The sequence below is a fragment of the Heterodontus francisci genome, chromosome 7 (genome assembly GCF_036365525.1).
Source record: "Heterodontus francisci isolate sHetFra1 chromosome 7, sHetFra1.hap1, whole genome shotgun sequence".
In the NCBI taxonomy this organism is placed as follows: domain Eukaryota; kingdom Metazoa; phylum Chordata; class Chondrichthyes; order Heterodontiformes; family Heterodontidae; genus Heterodontus; species Heterodontus francisci.
Genome location: NC_090377.1, coordinates 58,860,136 through 58,876,274, shown reverse-complemented (window position 1 = coordinate 58,876,274; position 16,139 = coordinate 58,860,136). Strand labels below are relative to the sequence as shown.

The following is a 16,139-nucleotide window of genomic DNA, read 5'->3' as shown; positions in this document are numbered from 1 at the left end:
CTGGATTAAAACACTGGCCATCAGGTTAAAAAGCTTGTGGTTGTCATGTATGCGCAAATTAACACCCTGCATCACTCAATCTCTTAAGAGTCTGTGCACATGATATTTCTCCCCTTTGCTAACACCCTGCATCACTCAATCTCTTGTCAAATGACTGTATGTCGTCTTTCTTCCCTTTGCTATCCCCAATACTGTTCATTTCCAGTTCTTGTTTGTCTTCCTCTTCATTATATTAATCATGACATGAGAAAATAAATATCAAGTTCCCTTGAACAGAGAAAATCTTCATTCCGGTGATAAATTTACCAGTGATCTTTAACGGACTAGTTATTTTGTGCTGTGTGCATGCCTTTGGGCTACTTTATTCCCTTATCCGTAATGTCTGCTGTAATACAAACATCTGAATGTATGACAATGATGGACAGGAAAAGACCCACTGGTCCATCCAGCTTGTCCCACACAACTGCAATGCCATATGCATTACATTCACCACCTCACCCAAAAGTCATGTAAATCTCCTGGGAGATTATATTAGCCTCCAAAGGCAAACCCTTACTTCCTATGACTGAAAACCTGCTATGTATAGAATATCTGGGATAACATACCGCAGGGCTAACAACAAATCCTTACATTATTGGGTTATTCACTTTAAATATTGCAGGACGTCAATGCATACCCCGATGCACAATTAACATACGATACAGCTCAAGCTAAAACTAATTCCAAATTATTCAAAGTAACGTTATATAGGGTAAATCAGCAGCAGATTACATAGCAACGCATGACTTAACTATCAGTACATGAAATTATTTTAAGCTCAACATAACACTTCACTTCAAGATTCTTAGATTTTTTTTCCCACCTCCGCTCCCAAATCCTTAACTAATGCATATACTACACATGCACCAAGCCACTATGGAGTTCCAGCTCATTGTTGTAACATGAAGCATTGATAAATCAAATGAATTAAATCATTCACCATCGCCCATCATATTTAATCTAAGTTGTGCCTTCGATGCAGAACTACAAATCAAAATCTGAACAAAGACAACAATAGAAGATGGATTTATTCCATATTAATAAGTAGCAGCAGATAACATCTGGAAACGCTAATCCTGGCACAATGCATCACCTACCTTCGTCTTATCAAATCAAGCAATCCGTCTGCTTTCCCAAAGAAAAATTGACTTCATTCTCAGTTGTCTTGTAATGACAGGAGGTTTTCATTTTTAACTTTAACTACCACAACATATTCTTCACATACATTTAAAGACATAAAGGAGATGCCATTTAATCCAGGAATTTCATTAAATGTATATAAAATATAGAATTTCTAACATTTAAACAGGATTCTAAATCCATCACAATTTACACAAAACTCAACAACCATTTCACAGAAATGTAGAAGAGTCAAATGTGAAAAAATACACAATTAATCTTTTTAGAATGGACCCTTAATGGAGGGCACCTGAACTTAACTGTTTAAAATTTGCCCAATCATGGTACTAAAATGTGTCGTTTGTCTTAAAATGTTTTAGTTCAGCTCATCAGCAACTCCTTTCTGCTGGTTTGCAAAACTTCAAGGCAAGCATCGATCTTTATGTATTGCCAAAATCTGCAGATGATAAGATGAGAAATGGGCTAAAAAGTGGCAGATCAAACTCAAAGTCAGTAAGCACAAGGTGATGCATTATGGATAGATGTAGGCTCAGTGTTGTAGAAGAGGAGAGGGCTTCGGGGTTCAGGTTCACAGGACATTAAAGGCATCACCTCAGGTTCATTAGGCTACAGATAATAATATTGGAATTCTAGGTTTATCTTGAGATATAGAAAAAAGGTCAACAGAAATTGATGAGCTTATATAAAACCTCATTAAGACCATAAAAAACCTCTTTAAGACCATAATAAAACCTTAATGAGAGTACTGTGTCGAGAATTAAGTTTCACACCTCGGACTTGAAAAGTTGGGTCTTTATTCGTTCTAATTGTTTTAATGAAGATTATGAGGTGATTTAATGAAAGTGTTAAAGTTTATAGGATAAGACAGAGTTGATAAAAGAAATCTGTTTCCAGTCATTAAGGAGGCAATAAAAAGGATCGCCCAGGAGATCATAGGTTTTGGGTGGAGTACAGTGTATATTACAATCATGTGGGACAGGCTGGATGGACTAGAAGGTCGTTACCTGTCTGTCATTGCTTAGATGTTACACAAAGCTTATTCAAATGAGTGTTACCATCATGAGTTTAAACAAAAAAGTAAAAAAAGATCTAATCACAGATTCAGAATGCTTTGCATTGATTCCTCAATGTTCGACAATAAAATATTTGCAAAACTGCAAGTAACCTTGTGACAAAAGCCAGTAATGGTTAGGAGACAGGAGACACAGAGTAAGATAAAAGATTTGTTCTGACTTGTGGAATCTGACAAGTGGGCAGAATTTTCAATCTGGGGTCAGGAACCCGATGCCCGGATCATTTCTGGGTCCTGGCCCCTCGTTGCGTCACGTCAGCATCAGTGATGTGACACGATTTTCAAATGTAGAGGGCCTAATTGGCCTGGAATCAAGTTTGGTGCCCAATTAGAGGCACAGGAAGTGGCTTGGAGGCGGGATACAGTAACTGAGAGCCCTTTGAAAAGGTGAACAGCAGCCATGACTGGGCTTGTCATTCACTTTCTGAGATGGAGCAGCAGGATGCTTAGAGGGCCAAGGCTGGGACGAGCAGGTGTTCACGGGTGGCACCAGGTTCTCTGATGCCTCTCTTGAGGCTTTTAAATGGCAGTGGCAGACAGCAGAGAGATCTTCCCAGCATCTGGAAGAAGAAATGCACCTAGAGACACAAAGAGGTCCTGGATGGAGGTGGCCACAGAAGTCAGCAGTTGAGCAATGACCAGAAGGACAGGGGTGCACTGTTCGAAAAGATTCAATGACCTGATAAGGTCAGGAAAGGTGAGAAGCAAGCGACACCCGGGTGACAGGTCTCCAACTCTGTATACACCAGCATGCAGACGAGCTGAGCAGACTGAGTGTCCATCAATCTAGCTAACATTGACAGATCAAATGCCCAGTTGCATCACTGAGATGTGAGCAACCTTCACATATAGGGCTATGGGGGCAACACTCAGGAGTGCAACAGTTCATGTGAATGTCATGCTGGAATAGGTGAGGCAGGGCAGCCTACTCATAAATCAGTCTCTTCTCATTCTGCAGGATAAGAGAGTGCACAACTACAGGGAAATGTCTCAGACGGATGGTGGTGTGCCGGACCTCCATACCCTGACACTGATGAAGAAGGCAGCACTGGAAATCATGAGACTGCCATTGCATCAGGCTGTCGGCAAAGGCAAGATGGGAAGTCATAAATATCAGGGTCATTTGATAGCTCTATGTTCAGGTTAAGGACATGGACGAAATTCCTGCCCAACGTGCGATGTGGCTAAACAACCACTGTTGGTTGGTTGTGCTGAGGCACCTGCTAAATAATCCGAATTCTCATCACCACCTTTTTGTGTTTCTTTTATGGCCAGTAGTGGAGCAGGGGCAGAGTGTTTCAGCCCAGTCGGCTCTAGCCTCCTTAGTGGGGCGAGATGTTCCAGAGCCTGCACCATCACATCATTCCTCTACATCCATCCACCAGCACAGAGACACTCACCTTGGTCAGGCCTCACTCAAGATTGGAACGGGGAGCACTGGGTGAGCAGCACATCACAAATGAGTGCCAAGATGCCAGTGACACAGAGTCAGCTATGGGCAGCCTCCACTCGGAGGAAGAAGGATGGAGAACAGACAAAGCCATACTCTGCTGGGTGAAGATGCTGGGCCTTGTGTGTCACAAACAAGGAGGGTTTTTCTGGAGCATCAGAGGCAGATGAGTTCCTGAATGTCAGAGATCCTTCAGGCATACAGAGCCATGGGCAGAAAATGAAGGAGTCCAAGCAGCACATGACTCAGGGTTTTGAGCGCATGAGCTCCTCCATTTAAGAGTGGCCAACTTCTTGCAGAGCCATATCCAGCACCACTCTGAGTGGATGCAGCGGCAGCACACTGATATGCACAGAAAAAATGACACTCTCTTTAGCATGGATGGTGCAGAGATGCTTGAGTGGATGCCAGATGCATCACAGCCACTGCTATGTTTTTTACAGTGAATGATTGATTATTATGATGGTTGTAGGGTTACTAATCTAGCATGCAAGGGCACCTTGAAAGTGCTGAGTAAGTCAAAGAGGCTGATGAGAGGGCCACAGCTCAGGGGGCACTGGCGTTAGCCCTCGCTTCCTTGGCCACTCTGACTCCGGAACCATTAACGTTGCAAGGCTCTGTAACAGAGACTGCCCCTGCAATGACACAGGTGCAGGAGCCTGTGGAGGAGCCCCCACGAGCACCTCCAAGACAAGGACGGAAGTCACGGGCATTTTAGCCAGATGCAGAGACAAAGGTATAGGCTGCCTCCACCTCTCCTGCAGCCACTGTGGGGGAGCACCTTGTAGAAATGGACTGGAACGCAAGGCACCACATCATTAGTTGCATTTTATGGATCATCTGGGTGATGTTTTCTCAATTTGTTTTTTCATTGACTTTTCCCTTAATAATAATTGAATATGCTTTCGATCAGACTTGTGTGTTATTATCGCTTAATGTCAAAAGGCAAATGGAGTTTGGCCAGGTGGGAGCCATGGGGAGGATGCCGGGGGGACCTGGGCTTGCTGTGGTGCCATGGTCTGTGATGTGGGAGAGTTTTGGCATTATAAATGGTTTTGGGTGTCAATGGGATTTATCAGATGAGTGTGCTTGTTGGATGATTTCTCTCTTTGATGGAAAGTGTTACAGAGTCATCTGTCATAAGGGCTGAGAGGTACTGAAGTGAAACCTTGCTGAATTAGCATGGCCCTTGTGGCCACGTGAGCCTGCCAATCACTGTGAGGCCTGGGACGGCATAAGTAGTCATCCTCCAATGCCTAAGTGCTGGGCACCTCTGGAGCATCCCCTTCAGCATCCTCTTCTTCTTCCTCCTCCCCATCCTCCTCCGAGGTCCACCACGTCATCCAGCTCCAGGCCTCTTTGTATAGTCATGTTGTGCAGTGCACCGAGACACCCTGGCTGACTTGTAGTGGAGGGCAGCATTCGACCGGTCAAGTCAACAGAAGCACATCTTCAAGCTGCCAATGGTTTGTTCAATGCAGCTTTGTGTTGGGAGATGGGTCTGGTTGTAGCATCTCTCTGTATCTGTGTCTGGGTGCCGGATGGGCAGCAGGAGTCACCTGCTCAGGGGTTAACCCTTATCCCCAGCAGCCACCTACAGAGTCTGGATGTTGGCCTGAAGAGGTGCAGCGCCTTGGACTCTCAAAGGATAAAGAAATCATGACAGCTGCCTGGAAGCCAAAAGCAGAACTGCAAGTTGTGCTTCCTGTAGTCACAGACCAGCTGGACATTCAGTGAGTGGAAGCCTTTTCTGTTCAGGAATCTGGCTGGCTGGTTTGTTGGTTCCTTGATGGCTACAGTCGGTGAGTACAGTCGATGACCCCTGGACCTGAGGAAATCTATTGATGGCGGCAAAGCTCAATGCCCTCTGTGCCTGCGCTGGCCCATCTGTCTCAAAATGGATGTAGTCCCCTGCCCTCTGGAATAGGGCATCCGTGACTTGCCTGATGGTGTGATGAGCTGCCGACTGTGAGAGGCCACTCAGGTCAGCACCTGATCCCTGGAATGTGATCTTCAATACGCACCCATACTCACCCTCACAATCAAGTATCTTTAGGGTGGCCTTAGCTTTTCACTATATATATTAATGACTTTGATGAAAGGCGGGGCTAAAGTGTGGCGAGTCGAAGAGACTTAGCAGTTGGCAGGAAAAAAGACAAAAGCACAAGGGGAGAGCCAACTGTGTAACAGCCCCGACAAACAAATTTTTCTGCAGCACCTGTGGAAGAGCCTGTCACTCTAGAATTGGCCTTTATAGCCACTCCAGGCACTGCTCCACACACCACTGACCACCTCCAGGCGCTTACCCATTGTCTCTCGAGATAAGGAGGCCAAAGAATGGATGATGGAGTAGAGTTCCACCAAAACTGAAAATAGAATAAAGAATAATTAGCACAGATTTCAAAATGAAATGTCACATTTCTAACTCTTTGAAGGAGAAACAGAAAGAGAAGCTAATGGTAATGTGGTAGATGTAAAATATTTATATTTTCCAAAGGCTTTCAATAAGGACCATATAGTAAATGCATGACTAAGGTCAGACAGAGGATGTGGAGTCAGGGGACAGCAGCAGAATGGATAGCAAGCTGGCATCAAAACCTAAAACAGAGTTGGGGTTAAAGGTATTTACTCAGACTGATGAAAGGTGAAAAGTGGTATTCCACAGCACTGGGACCACTGTTGTTCACAATTTACTTAAACAATTTGGACTTGGAAATTGGAAGTACAATTTCAAAATTTGCAGATGACACTAAATTCCAGTTCATACTGAGGAAGACTACAACGAAATACACGATGTTGTCAAAAAATTTGCAGAGTACGTGCGCAAATGGTAAGTTAATTTCAATATAGCTAAGTAAATATTGGTAGGAGAAATAAGGAGGCCACATACGCCATGGAAAATAAGAGTCTAAATGGGGTGGAGGAGCAAAGAGATCTAGGGGTATAAATTCTCAAACCATTAAAAGTAGCAACGCAGGTTGACAAGGCCATAAAAATGTAAACAAAGCACTGGGGCTCATTTCTTGAAGAATATAATTGAAAAGCAGAGAGGTTATGTTAAATTTCTGTATAGAACCTTGTTTGTACCACACTTAGGCGATTGTGTGCAGTTCTGGTCTCCATATTCCAAAAAGGTTATAGAGGCATTGGAGAAAGTGTAAAAAAGATTTACAAGGATGTTACCACACTGAGAGGTTATAACCATCAAGAAGGACTGATCAGATTGGGACTCCATTCTCTAGAAAAGAGAAAACTGAGAGGTGACATATGAGAGATCTTTAAAATTGTGAAGTGTTTTGAGAGGGTAGAAAGGGGGAATCCAAAACTACGGGTCATAAACATGAAATATTGACTAATTAATCCAGTAAGGAATTCAGAAGACCCTTCTTTACCAGAGAGTGATTAGAATGTGGCACTTGCTACCACATTGAATAGTTGAGGCCAACAGCAAAGATGCATTTAAGGGGAAGCTAGATAATATGTACATGAGAGTGAAAGGAATAGAAGGTTATGCCAATAAGGTTGATGAAGTAGGGTGGGAGGAGGCTTGTGTAGAGCATAAACATTGGCATAGACCAGTTGGAATAAATGGCCTGTTTCTGTGCTGTAAATTCTTTGTACATCCAAATTAACAGGTGACACTAAGTTAGCAGGTTGAGTGGATGGAAGCAGGAAATTATAAGGGTTCATAGACTAACTGAACAGTCAAAACTTCAGTACAAGAATGTTGGGAAGTATGAAGTCATCCACTTTGGAACTGAGAAAGGCAAATCAGAATATTTTCTTAATGGTGAGAGACTTGGAGCTGTGGAGGAGCAGATGGACTCAGGTGTCGATGCAGTGGACAGCTGCAAAAGTAATTAAAAAGGCTCATGGAATGTTGGCCTTTATCTCAAGGGACTGGACATTCAAAGGCGTAGCTTCACTTGTACAAAACCTTGGTTAGACCCCAGCTGACATGCTGTGTTCAGTTTGGGCACTAAACCTCAGGAAAAATATATTGGCCTTAGGAAGGGACACTGCAGATACTCCAGAATGATACTTGGATTTAAGGGGTTAAATTATGAGGACAGGTTGAATAAACTTGTTTTGTGTTCCCTGGAATTTAGAAGGTTGAGGGGTGATCTGATTGAGGTGTTTAAAATGATAACAAAGATTTGTTTTGGTAGATACAGAGAAATTATTTGTTCTGGTAAAAGAATCCAGACCAAGAGGATAGAATCTTAAAATTAGAACTAGGCCATTTAGGAGTGAAATCAGGAAGCACTTTTTCACACAAAGGGAATAGGAAATCTGCAATACTCCTCCCCAAAAGGATGTGATTGCTGGGTCAATTGGAAATTTTCAAGACTGAGATTGGAAGCTTTTTGTTAGGTATGGGCAATTAGGGCTATGGATCAAAGGCAGATAAATGAAGTCCGGGTACAGATCAGCTATGATCTAAGTGAATGGCGGAAGAGGTCTGAAGGGCTGACTGGCCTACGCCTGTCTCTGTGCTCCTATGAATACCTAAAGCATTTCAAGTGTACTTACAGCTTGGCTTGCTCTGTAGGTATAGGTAGCTGCAGTTTGATAATGATAGTTGCTCCTACGAGGAAAGGCATAATTGCTCCAGCCAGGTACAGTGTTGGGCCAATGAGAGTTAAAATCTGGACTAATTGTAGATTTGTTTCCAGAGAAAGACCGAATCTGTGGTGCTTGCTGCAAAGATAAAACACAGTGAGGTAAAAACATCAGCAGCTACATCAATAGTGCTGAGTGAGCCTAAAACAGACAATGATATTATTAGGTGAAGTAATCTGCATAAGGGTAGTAAATCCAATCAGATCTGATTTGCTGTAACATGTACATCCCAACTTATTTTCAATTGGATACACTTTACATCTAAAATCAAACAGAATCAGGATTTGGAGTGGCACTACAGCTTTATGATACACCTGCTGCACTGCAAATAGTTTCCAATCTTTCTCTGAATATCATCTTTGTAAATGTTAACATAATTTGTAAAATCATATAAAACCCTTTATCATGCTATGATTTATAGTGATATATAAACTGCAGATAATGTCATGTGATATTCTACTTGTAAATTATACAAATGTTTGTTGTTTTAATAAGAAGCCCATCTGGGCACAAATCAAAAGATGAAACAATAATAAAACAATACTTAACTGAAGGAATATAAAAAGATTACTAATCTTGATTCATAATACACAATGTATTTCACACTAGGAGGGTAATTCAGCCATAATATAGTCAGAAGTTAGTTATCCATCTCAAGTGTTCTACACAAAGGAATATATTAGAGTCATACAGAAATACAGCATTGAAATAGGCCCTTCGGCCCACTGAGTCTGTGCTGACCAACAACCACCCATTTATACTAATCCTACATTAATCCCATACCACATCCCCACCTTCCCTCAATTCTCCTCTCACCTACCTACATTAGGGGCAATTTACCTATCAACCTGCAAGTCTTTGGCTGTGGGAGGAAACCAGAGCACCTGGCAGAATCCCACACAGTCACAGGGAGAACTTGCAAACTCCGCACAAGCAGTACCCAGAACTGAACCCGGGTCACTGGAGCTGTGAGGCTGTGGTGCTAACCACTGCACCACCCCAAAGATATCCTCTTAATAAAAAAAGACTCAAAACAGGACTGTGCCAGGGATGTATTATGTCCCCAAAACTGTTCAATCTATAGACTGAAGCTATCTTCAGAGACACAGAAGATCTACCAGGTTGCAACATTGGTGGGTTGAGCGTCAACAACTTGAGATATGCAAATGGCACTGCACTGATTGCAGAGTCAGAAGAGGAACAACAGGAAATTGTGAACAAAGTGCATGCAAGGAGTGTGGAACATGGATTAAGAACGAATGTGAAAAAGACCAAGCCAATGGTGATAAGCAGAGTCCTAACCGTGGAAGTGAAAATTGAAGTACATGGACAAGTCCTGGAACAAGCGAAAAGGTTCAGTACCTTGGATCATCACAGATGATGGGAGATGTGATTGTGAGATCTGAAGGAGAATTGAGACAGCCAAGACCAGCTTTCTCAGACTGAAGGACATGTCAACATCAAAGAAACTGAACCTGAATCTTAGGAAAAGAATGCTGAGGTGCTACATTTTGTCATCTATGTTATATGCCTTGGAGACATGGACAACAAACAAAGAGACTATTGATAAACTGAATACATTTGAGAAGCGGACATATAGGAGGATGTTCCGCATATACTACACAGACAGAAAGACTAATGAGGAGGTTCTGGAAATGGCTGGAGAAAAGAGGAAACTAGTGCATAACATCAAAGAGAGAAAGATACAATATTTCGGTCATATCATTAGAGCAGAAGGGAGACAAAGACAATTACTGGAAAGAAAAATATATGGAAAATGTAGGAGAGGGAAGCAGAGGAGAAAATGGATGATGGATGCAGTTGACCTATGAAGAATGTGTAAAGGCAGCACAGGACAAATAGAGTTGGAGCTCCATGTCAGTCAACCTTCTGGGAAGAAGATGACACCAATGAATGAATGAACACAAGGCTGAATAACTTGGTGCAGGAAGGTATAATGTCAATAATTTTAGTAGAAAATATAGCACGAAAATAAAACAAAGGAATAGAGGTTTCACTGGGGTTTCCCTGATCTCCCATTATAACTCCTGCAAAAGATAAGTATAAACCCAAAAGAAATGATCATTTCTGCCGTTTCTCAGGGGTTTCCACTGATCATCTGCCAAACTTATGGAAAATCTATCCTTGCAAGTATCTTGCATTGTAACAACACCAATATGTTTATGAAAATTAACAGGACAATTTTCCTCTCTTTGGTATTGTCATGCTAGGCCCCCACCTGCCAAGAATGAGGCACATTAATTTTGTCATGAAAATTGATTTTAAACTGTTCTTGGAGTGAAGAAAGGACTTGTTAAACAAATCAGCCATGGCTGGAAAATACATTTGCCGATTAACAGACAGTGTTTGGAAGGACAAAGCAGCCATTCCCTGACACATTCAACCCACAATGGACTTTTGATCATCAGACGTTGAAGGTGGGGGAGCTCGCATTCCAGGTTGACTGCTAAGATGGGCAAATCCACAAACAAACATGGTCAAACCAGCTAGTCACATGATTAACCTGCTGGGCAACCTGAGTTTTTTGAATTTGTACAGACAGCTTTTCGTTTGTCTCTTTTACCTTGTTCACCTTCATTGCTTTCTATTTCCCTCCTGGTGTTTGCCTTTTCTCCGTGACCTTTTGGTCAGCTATGTGGCCTGGTGCAATCTGCACCTTCTCCTTTGTTATCTCTTGCCCCACCCCCACCTCACTTGTTTATAATCTGTGACTTTTCTAATATTTGTCAGTTCCGAAGAAGGGTCACTGACCCGAAACGTTAACTCTGCTTCTCTTTCCACAGATGCTGCCAGACCTGCTGAGTGATTCCAGCATTTCTTGTTTTTGTTTCAGATTTCCAGCATCCACAGTATTTTGCTTTTATTTTAGGGCAGAAAGTCTGTTTGCTCCAGGACTGAGAAGATCTCCCTCCTGTCTGCTCCCATCTCTTTCTCACAAGTCAGAGGGAAGTGGAGGAGCACATACGTAGGGAAATCACAGATAGGTGTAGGAATTATAGGGTTGTAATAGTCAGTGATTTTAACTTCCCTAATATTGACTGGGACTGCCTTAGTGCTAAGGGATCAGATGGGGAAGAATTTGTTAAGTGTGTCCAGGATAGTTTTCTGAAGCAGTATGTGGAGGGCTCTACTGGAGAAGGGGCTACACTCGACCTCCTCTTAGGAAATGAGGATGGGCAGGTGGTTGATGTGTCAGTGGGGGAGCACTTTGGGACGAGTGACCATAACTCTATTAGCTTCAAGATAGTTATGGAAAAGGATAGGACTGGTCATCAGGTTGAAGTCCTAAATTGGGGGAAGGCTAATTTCGATGGCATCAGACAGGAACTCTCAAAAGTTGAATGGTAGAGGCTGTTTCCAGGGAAAGGGACGTCTGGCAAGTGGAAGTCTTTTAAAAGTGAGATAGGAAGAGTTCAGGGCCGGCATGTTCCTGTTAGATGGAAGGGCAAGGCTGGCAAGTTTAGGGAATCTTGGTTGACGAGGGATATTGAGGGTCTGGTCAGGATGAAGAAGGAGGCATATGCCAGGTATAGGCAGCTGGGATCGAGCGAGTTCCTCGAGGAGTATAGGGGATGTAGGACTACACTTAAGAAGGAAATTAGGATAGCGAAAAGGGGCCAAGAGATTTCCCTGGCAGATAAGATAAAGGAGAATCCTAAAAGATTCTATAAGTATATGAAGAGTAAAAGGGTAGCTAGGGAGAGAGTAGGTCCCCTTAAGGATCAGTGTGGCAATCTATGTGTGGAGTCACGGGAAATGGGCGAGGTCTTAAACGAATACCTCTCATCCTTATTTACCGTTGGGAAGGTCATGGAAGCTAGTGAGTTCAAGGGAGGGAACACCGATATCCTGGAGCATATCAACATTACACAGGAGAAGGTGTTGGAGGTTTTGAAGCGCATTAAGGTAGATAAATCTCCAGGGCCTGACCAGCTGTATCCTACAATGCTATAGGAAGCAAGGGAGGAGATTGCTGGGGCCCTGGCAGAGGTTTTTGTATCATCATTAGCCACGGGTGAGGTACCGGAAGACTGGAGGATAGCTAATGTTGTGCCTTTATTTAAGAAAGGCAGCAGGGATAAGCTAGGGAACTACAGGCCGGTGGGCCTTACATCGGTGGTGGGAAAGTTATTGGAAGGGATTCTGAGAGACAGGATTTATATGTATTTGGAAAGGCATAGTCTGATTAGGGTAGTCAGCATGGCTTTATGCGTGGGAAATCATGTCTCACGAATTTGATTGAGTTTTTTGAGGAGGTGACCAAGAGGCTTGACGAGGGTAGGGTGATGGACGTTGTCTACATGGACTTTAGCAAGGCCTTTGACAAGGTCCCGCATGGTAGGCTGGTCCAGAAGGTTCGAACACATGGGATCCAGGGTGAGCTAGCAAATTGGATACAAAATTGGCTTGGTGATAGGAGGCAGAGGGTGGTAGTGGAGGGTTGTTTTTCAGTTTGGAGGCCGGTGACCAGTGGTGTGCTGCAGGGATCGGTGCTGGGCCCTCTGTTGTTTGTCATATATATTAATGACTTGGATGTGAATGTAGGGGGCATGATTAGTCGGTTTGCAGATGACACCAAAATTGGTGGTATAGTGGACAGTGAAGAAGGTTGTCTAAGGTTACAACAGGATATAGATCAACTGGGAAAGTGAGCAAGGGAGTGGCAAATGGAATTTAACGCAGACAAGTGTGAAGTGTTGCATTTTGGGAAGTTAAACCAGGGCAGGACATATACAGTGAATGGCAGGGCCCTGGGGAGTGTTCTTGAGCAGAGAGACCTTGGGGTGCAAGTACATAGTTCCCTGAAAGTGGCAACAAAGGTAGACAGGGTGGTGAAGAAGGCATATGGCATGCTTGCCTTCATCGGCCGAGGCATTGAGTACAAGAGTTGGGACGTCATGTTACAGTTGTACATAACGTTGGTTAGGCCGCATTTGGAGTACTGTGTGCAGTTCTGGTCGCCGCACTACAGGAAAGATGTGATTAAACTAGAGAGGGTGCAGAAAAGATTCACAATGATGTTGCCTGGTTTGGAGGGCTTGAGTTATAAAGAGAGATTGGATAGGCTGGGTCTGTTTTCCCTGGAGCGAAGGAGGCTGAGAGGGGTCATGATAGAGGTATATAAAATTATGAGAGGCATAGATAGGGTAGATAGCCAGAGTCTGTTTCCCATGGTAGGGGTGACTAAAACTAGAGGGTATAGATTTAAGGTGAGAGGGAGGAGGTTTAAAGGGGATCAAAGGGGTAAATTTTTCACACAAAGAATAGTGGGTATCTGGAATGAGCTGCCTGAGGAGGTGGTGGAGGCAGGAACAGTAGCAACATTTAAGAGGCATCTGGACAGGTACTTGAATGAGCAAGGCATAGAGGGATATGGAATTAATGCAGGCAGGTGGGATTGGTATAGATAGGCATTTTGGGCGGCATGGACGCGGTGGGCCGAAGGGCTTGTTTCTATGCTGTACGACTCTATGTCTATGACTCTATGGATGGGAGCTGTTGATTCTGATTTTCCCATTTACGCCTCCTCCAGACCCATTGTTTGTTTCTTTGCCCCATTCCAATTTCCTTTGGATTGCAAGATCATCCCTTTTGTCATTTAATCTCTGCTGCCTTCCACCCTATCACAGATCTTCCCTTTGTTCTTCCCCCGCCCACATCTTTCCCCGCCTCTGTACTTGCTTAAAACCTATTACATCTGTAACTTCTTCCAGTTCTGATGAAAGGCCATCAACTTGAAACATTAACCCTGTTTCTCTCTCACCCCTCACATTTAAAAATATATTGTCGGTCATATACAAACAATCAATGACATAGGCTTATTTAAGTTTGAATTACTCATTTCTCCAACCTGTGACAGTCAAAATTTTGCAATGTTGTATTGGGTTTACTGGGATTGAGAGTGGTCAAAAAGATTGGTTATAAACAGAGTGCATCATAAACAGAATGTAGAAATTGTGAATTGGGTGAGACTGGGAATTCGGTGCAGAGAGGGAAAAAGATACTGCTTTTTTGTCTCCGATACTTGTAATGGTTCATGTAAACTTAGAAATCAAGCATTTAAAATTACAAAGCAAAATAGTGTGGATGCTGGAAATTTGAAATAAAAACAAAAAATACTCAGCAGGTCAGGCAGCATCTGTGGAGAGAGAGAGAAATAGAGTTAACGCTTTAGGTCTGCAACCCTACATCAGAACTAGGAAAATTAGGAATGTAATAGGTTTTGAGCAAGTGACGTGGGGAGTGCGGGAAGAAGAGCAAAAGGGAAGGTCTGTGATAGGATGGAGGGCAGGAGAGATTAAATGACAAAATGTTTCATGGTGCAAGGCCAAAGGGATTTAAATGGGTGTTTAAAATTTTTGTTGAGTGTTTTAGAACTTAGTGCAAGTTAGTGTGTCGAAAAAAAAACTTACAGCAAACATGTAGAATGTGCTTGCTTCCATTAAAATAAGGGTAAAGACTGTCAGAAGGACAGCCAGAATGCTGACCATGGCACCTTGGAGCAGGAGGCTGTCCAAAGGTGGGAGGAGAAGGAGGGAAAGCCTAATGTTGTAGTTGTAGGGGATTCAATAATTAGGAGGGCAGACAGCATCTTTTCCAAGCAGGATCAAGATCCCATATGCTCTATTGCTTACCTGGTAATAGGGTAATGGGCATCTTGAACTGACTCGAAAGGATACTGGAGGATCCAGGCATCATGGTCGATTTAGGACTAACATAAAGAAGAGTAGGCAAGAGGTCCTGTTTGGAGAGAACCAGGAACTAGGAGCTAAATTCAAGAACAGGACCTCAAGGGTTATAATCTCTGGATTATTACCCAAACTACATGCAAATTGCCATAAGGTAAGCAGATTAGGGAAGTGAACACATGGCTTAAGGAGTGGTGTGGAAAGGAGGGTTTCATTTCATGGGTCACTGGCACCCATACAGGGACAGAAAGGAACTATACAGTTGAGATGGGCTCCACCTGAACCTGGTTGGGACCTAGGTCCTTGTGGAAAGAATAAATAGGGTGGTCCCAAAGATGGAAAAGGTACTATCAATACTAGTTCAAAAAAATGAAAGGGAAGACAGTCAACTAACAGTCAGAAATTGTGCTTTAAGCATTACAGTTGAGGGAAAACTAAAAGATGTACAGCAATTAAGCTAGGAAGAGAAAAAATATGTGAGTAAAACATTAGAGTAGAAAGACAGTTTAGGGTGTGCGGGCCAAATAAACATTCTTTACACAAATGCACGGAGTGTAAGAAAGAAATTGAAGGCGCAAATTCATCTAGGAGGGTATGACATGATAGACAGTACTGAGACATGGCTGCAAGATGGACAGGACTGGAAACTAAATATACCAGGTAATAAGATCTACAAGAAAGATAGGGAAAATGGTAGAGGGGAAGGGGTGACCACAGTAATTAGGGATGAAATCACTTCAATGAAAAGAGAGGATATAATGAGAGGTCAGCAGACATTGGAGATATTATGTGTAGAATTAAGAAATACAAAAGGATTTAAGACTGAAGTGGGAGCTCTGTACAGGCCCACTGGTAGCAGCTGTGAAGCGATAGATAATAGAAATGCAGAGAGAGGTTAGACAAGCATGTAGTAAAGGTAGAGTGGTTTTACTGGGGAATTTTAACTTTCATATACATTGGGACAAGCATGTTAGGGTCTGAAATTCTATTAATGGATGATAAATACCTGGTAGTTCAAGATAATAGGGTGAACCGGCGTTGGGTGTTAATTAGTAAATTGCATTCAAGTGATATATATATATATATATATATATATATGGGTGTT

General features: G+C 42.8%; 1 protein-coding gene across 4 annotated transcripts in view; it reads right to left on the bottom strand.

Moving 5' to 3' along the window:
• Positions 1-16,139, bottom strand: part of LOC137372007 (RNA-binding motif, single-stranded-interacting protein 1-like) — a 511,784-nt gene that overhangs the window by 333,004 nt on the left and 162,641 nt on the right. For 3 of the 4 annotated variants that reach the window (XM_068035256.1, XM_068035255.1, XM_068035254.1), the window contains exon 2: positions 8,235-8,402. The exons of the other annotated variant lie outside the window; for it this stretch is intronic. In XM_068035256.1, the coding sequence (XP_067891357.1) occupies positions 8,235-8,402 (168 nt within the window). The remainder of the gene's footprint in view (positions 1-8,234; positions 8,403-16,139) is intronic. 4 annotated transcript variants of the gene reach the window in all.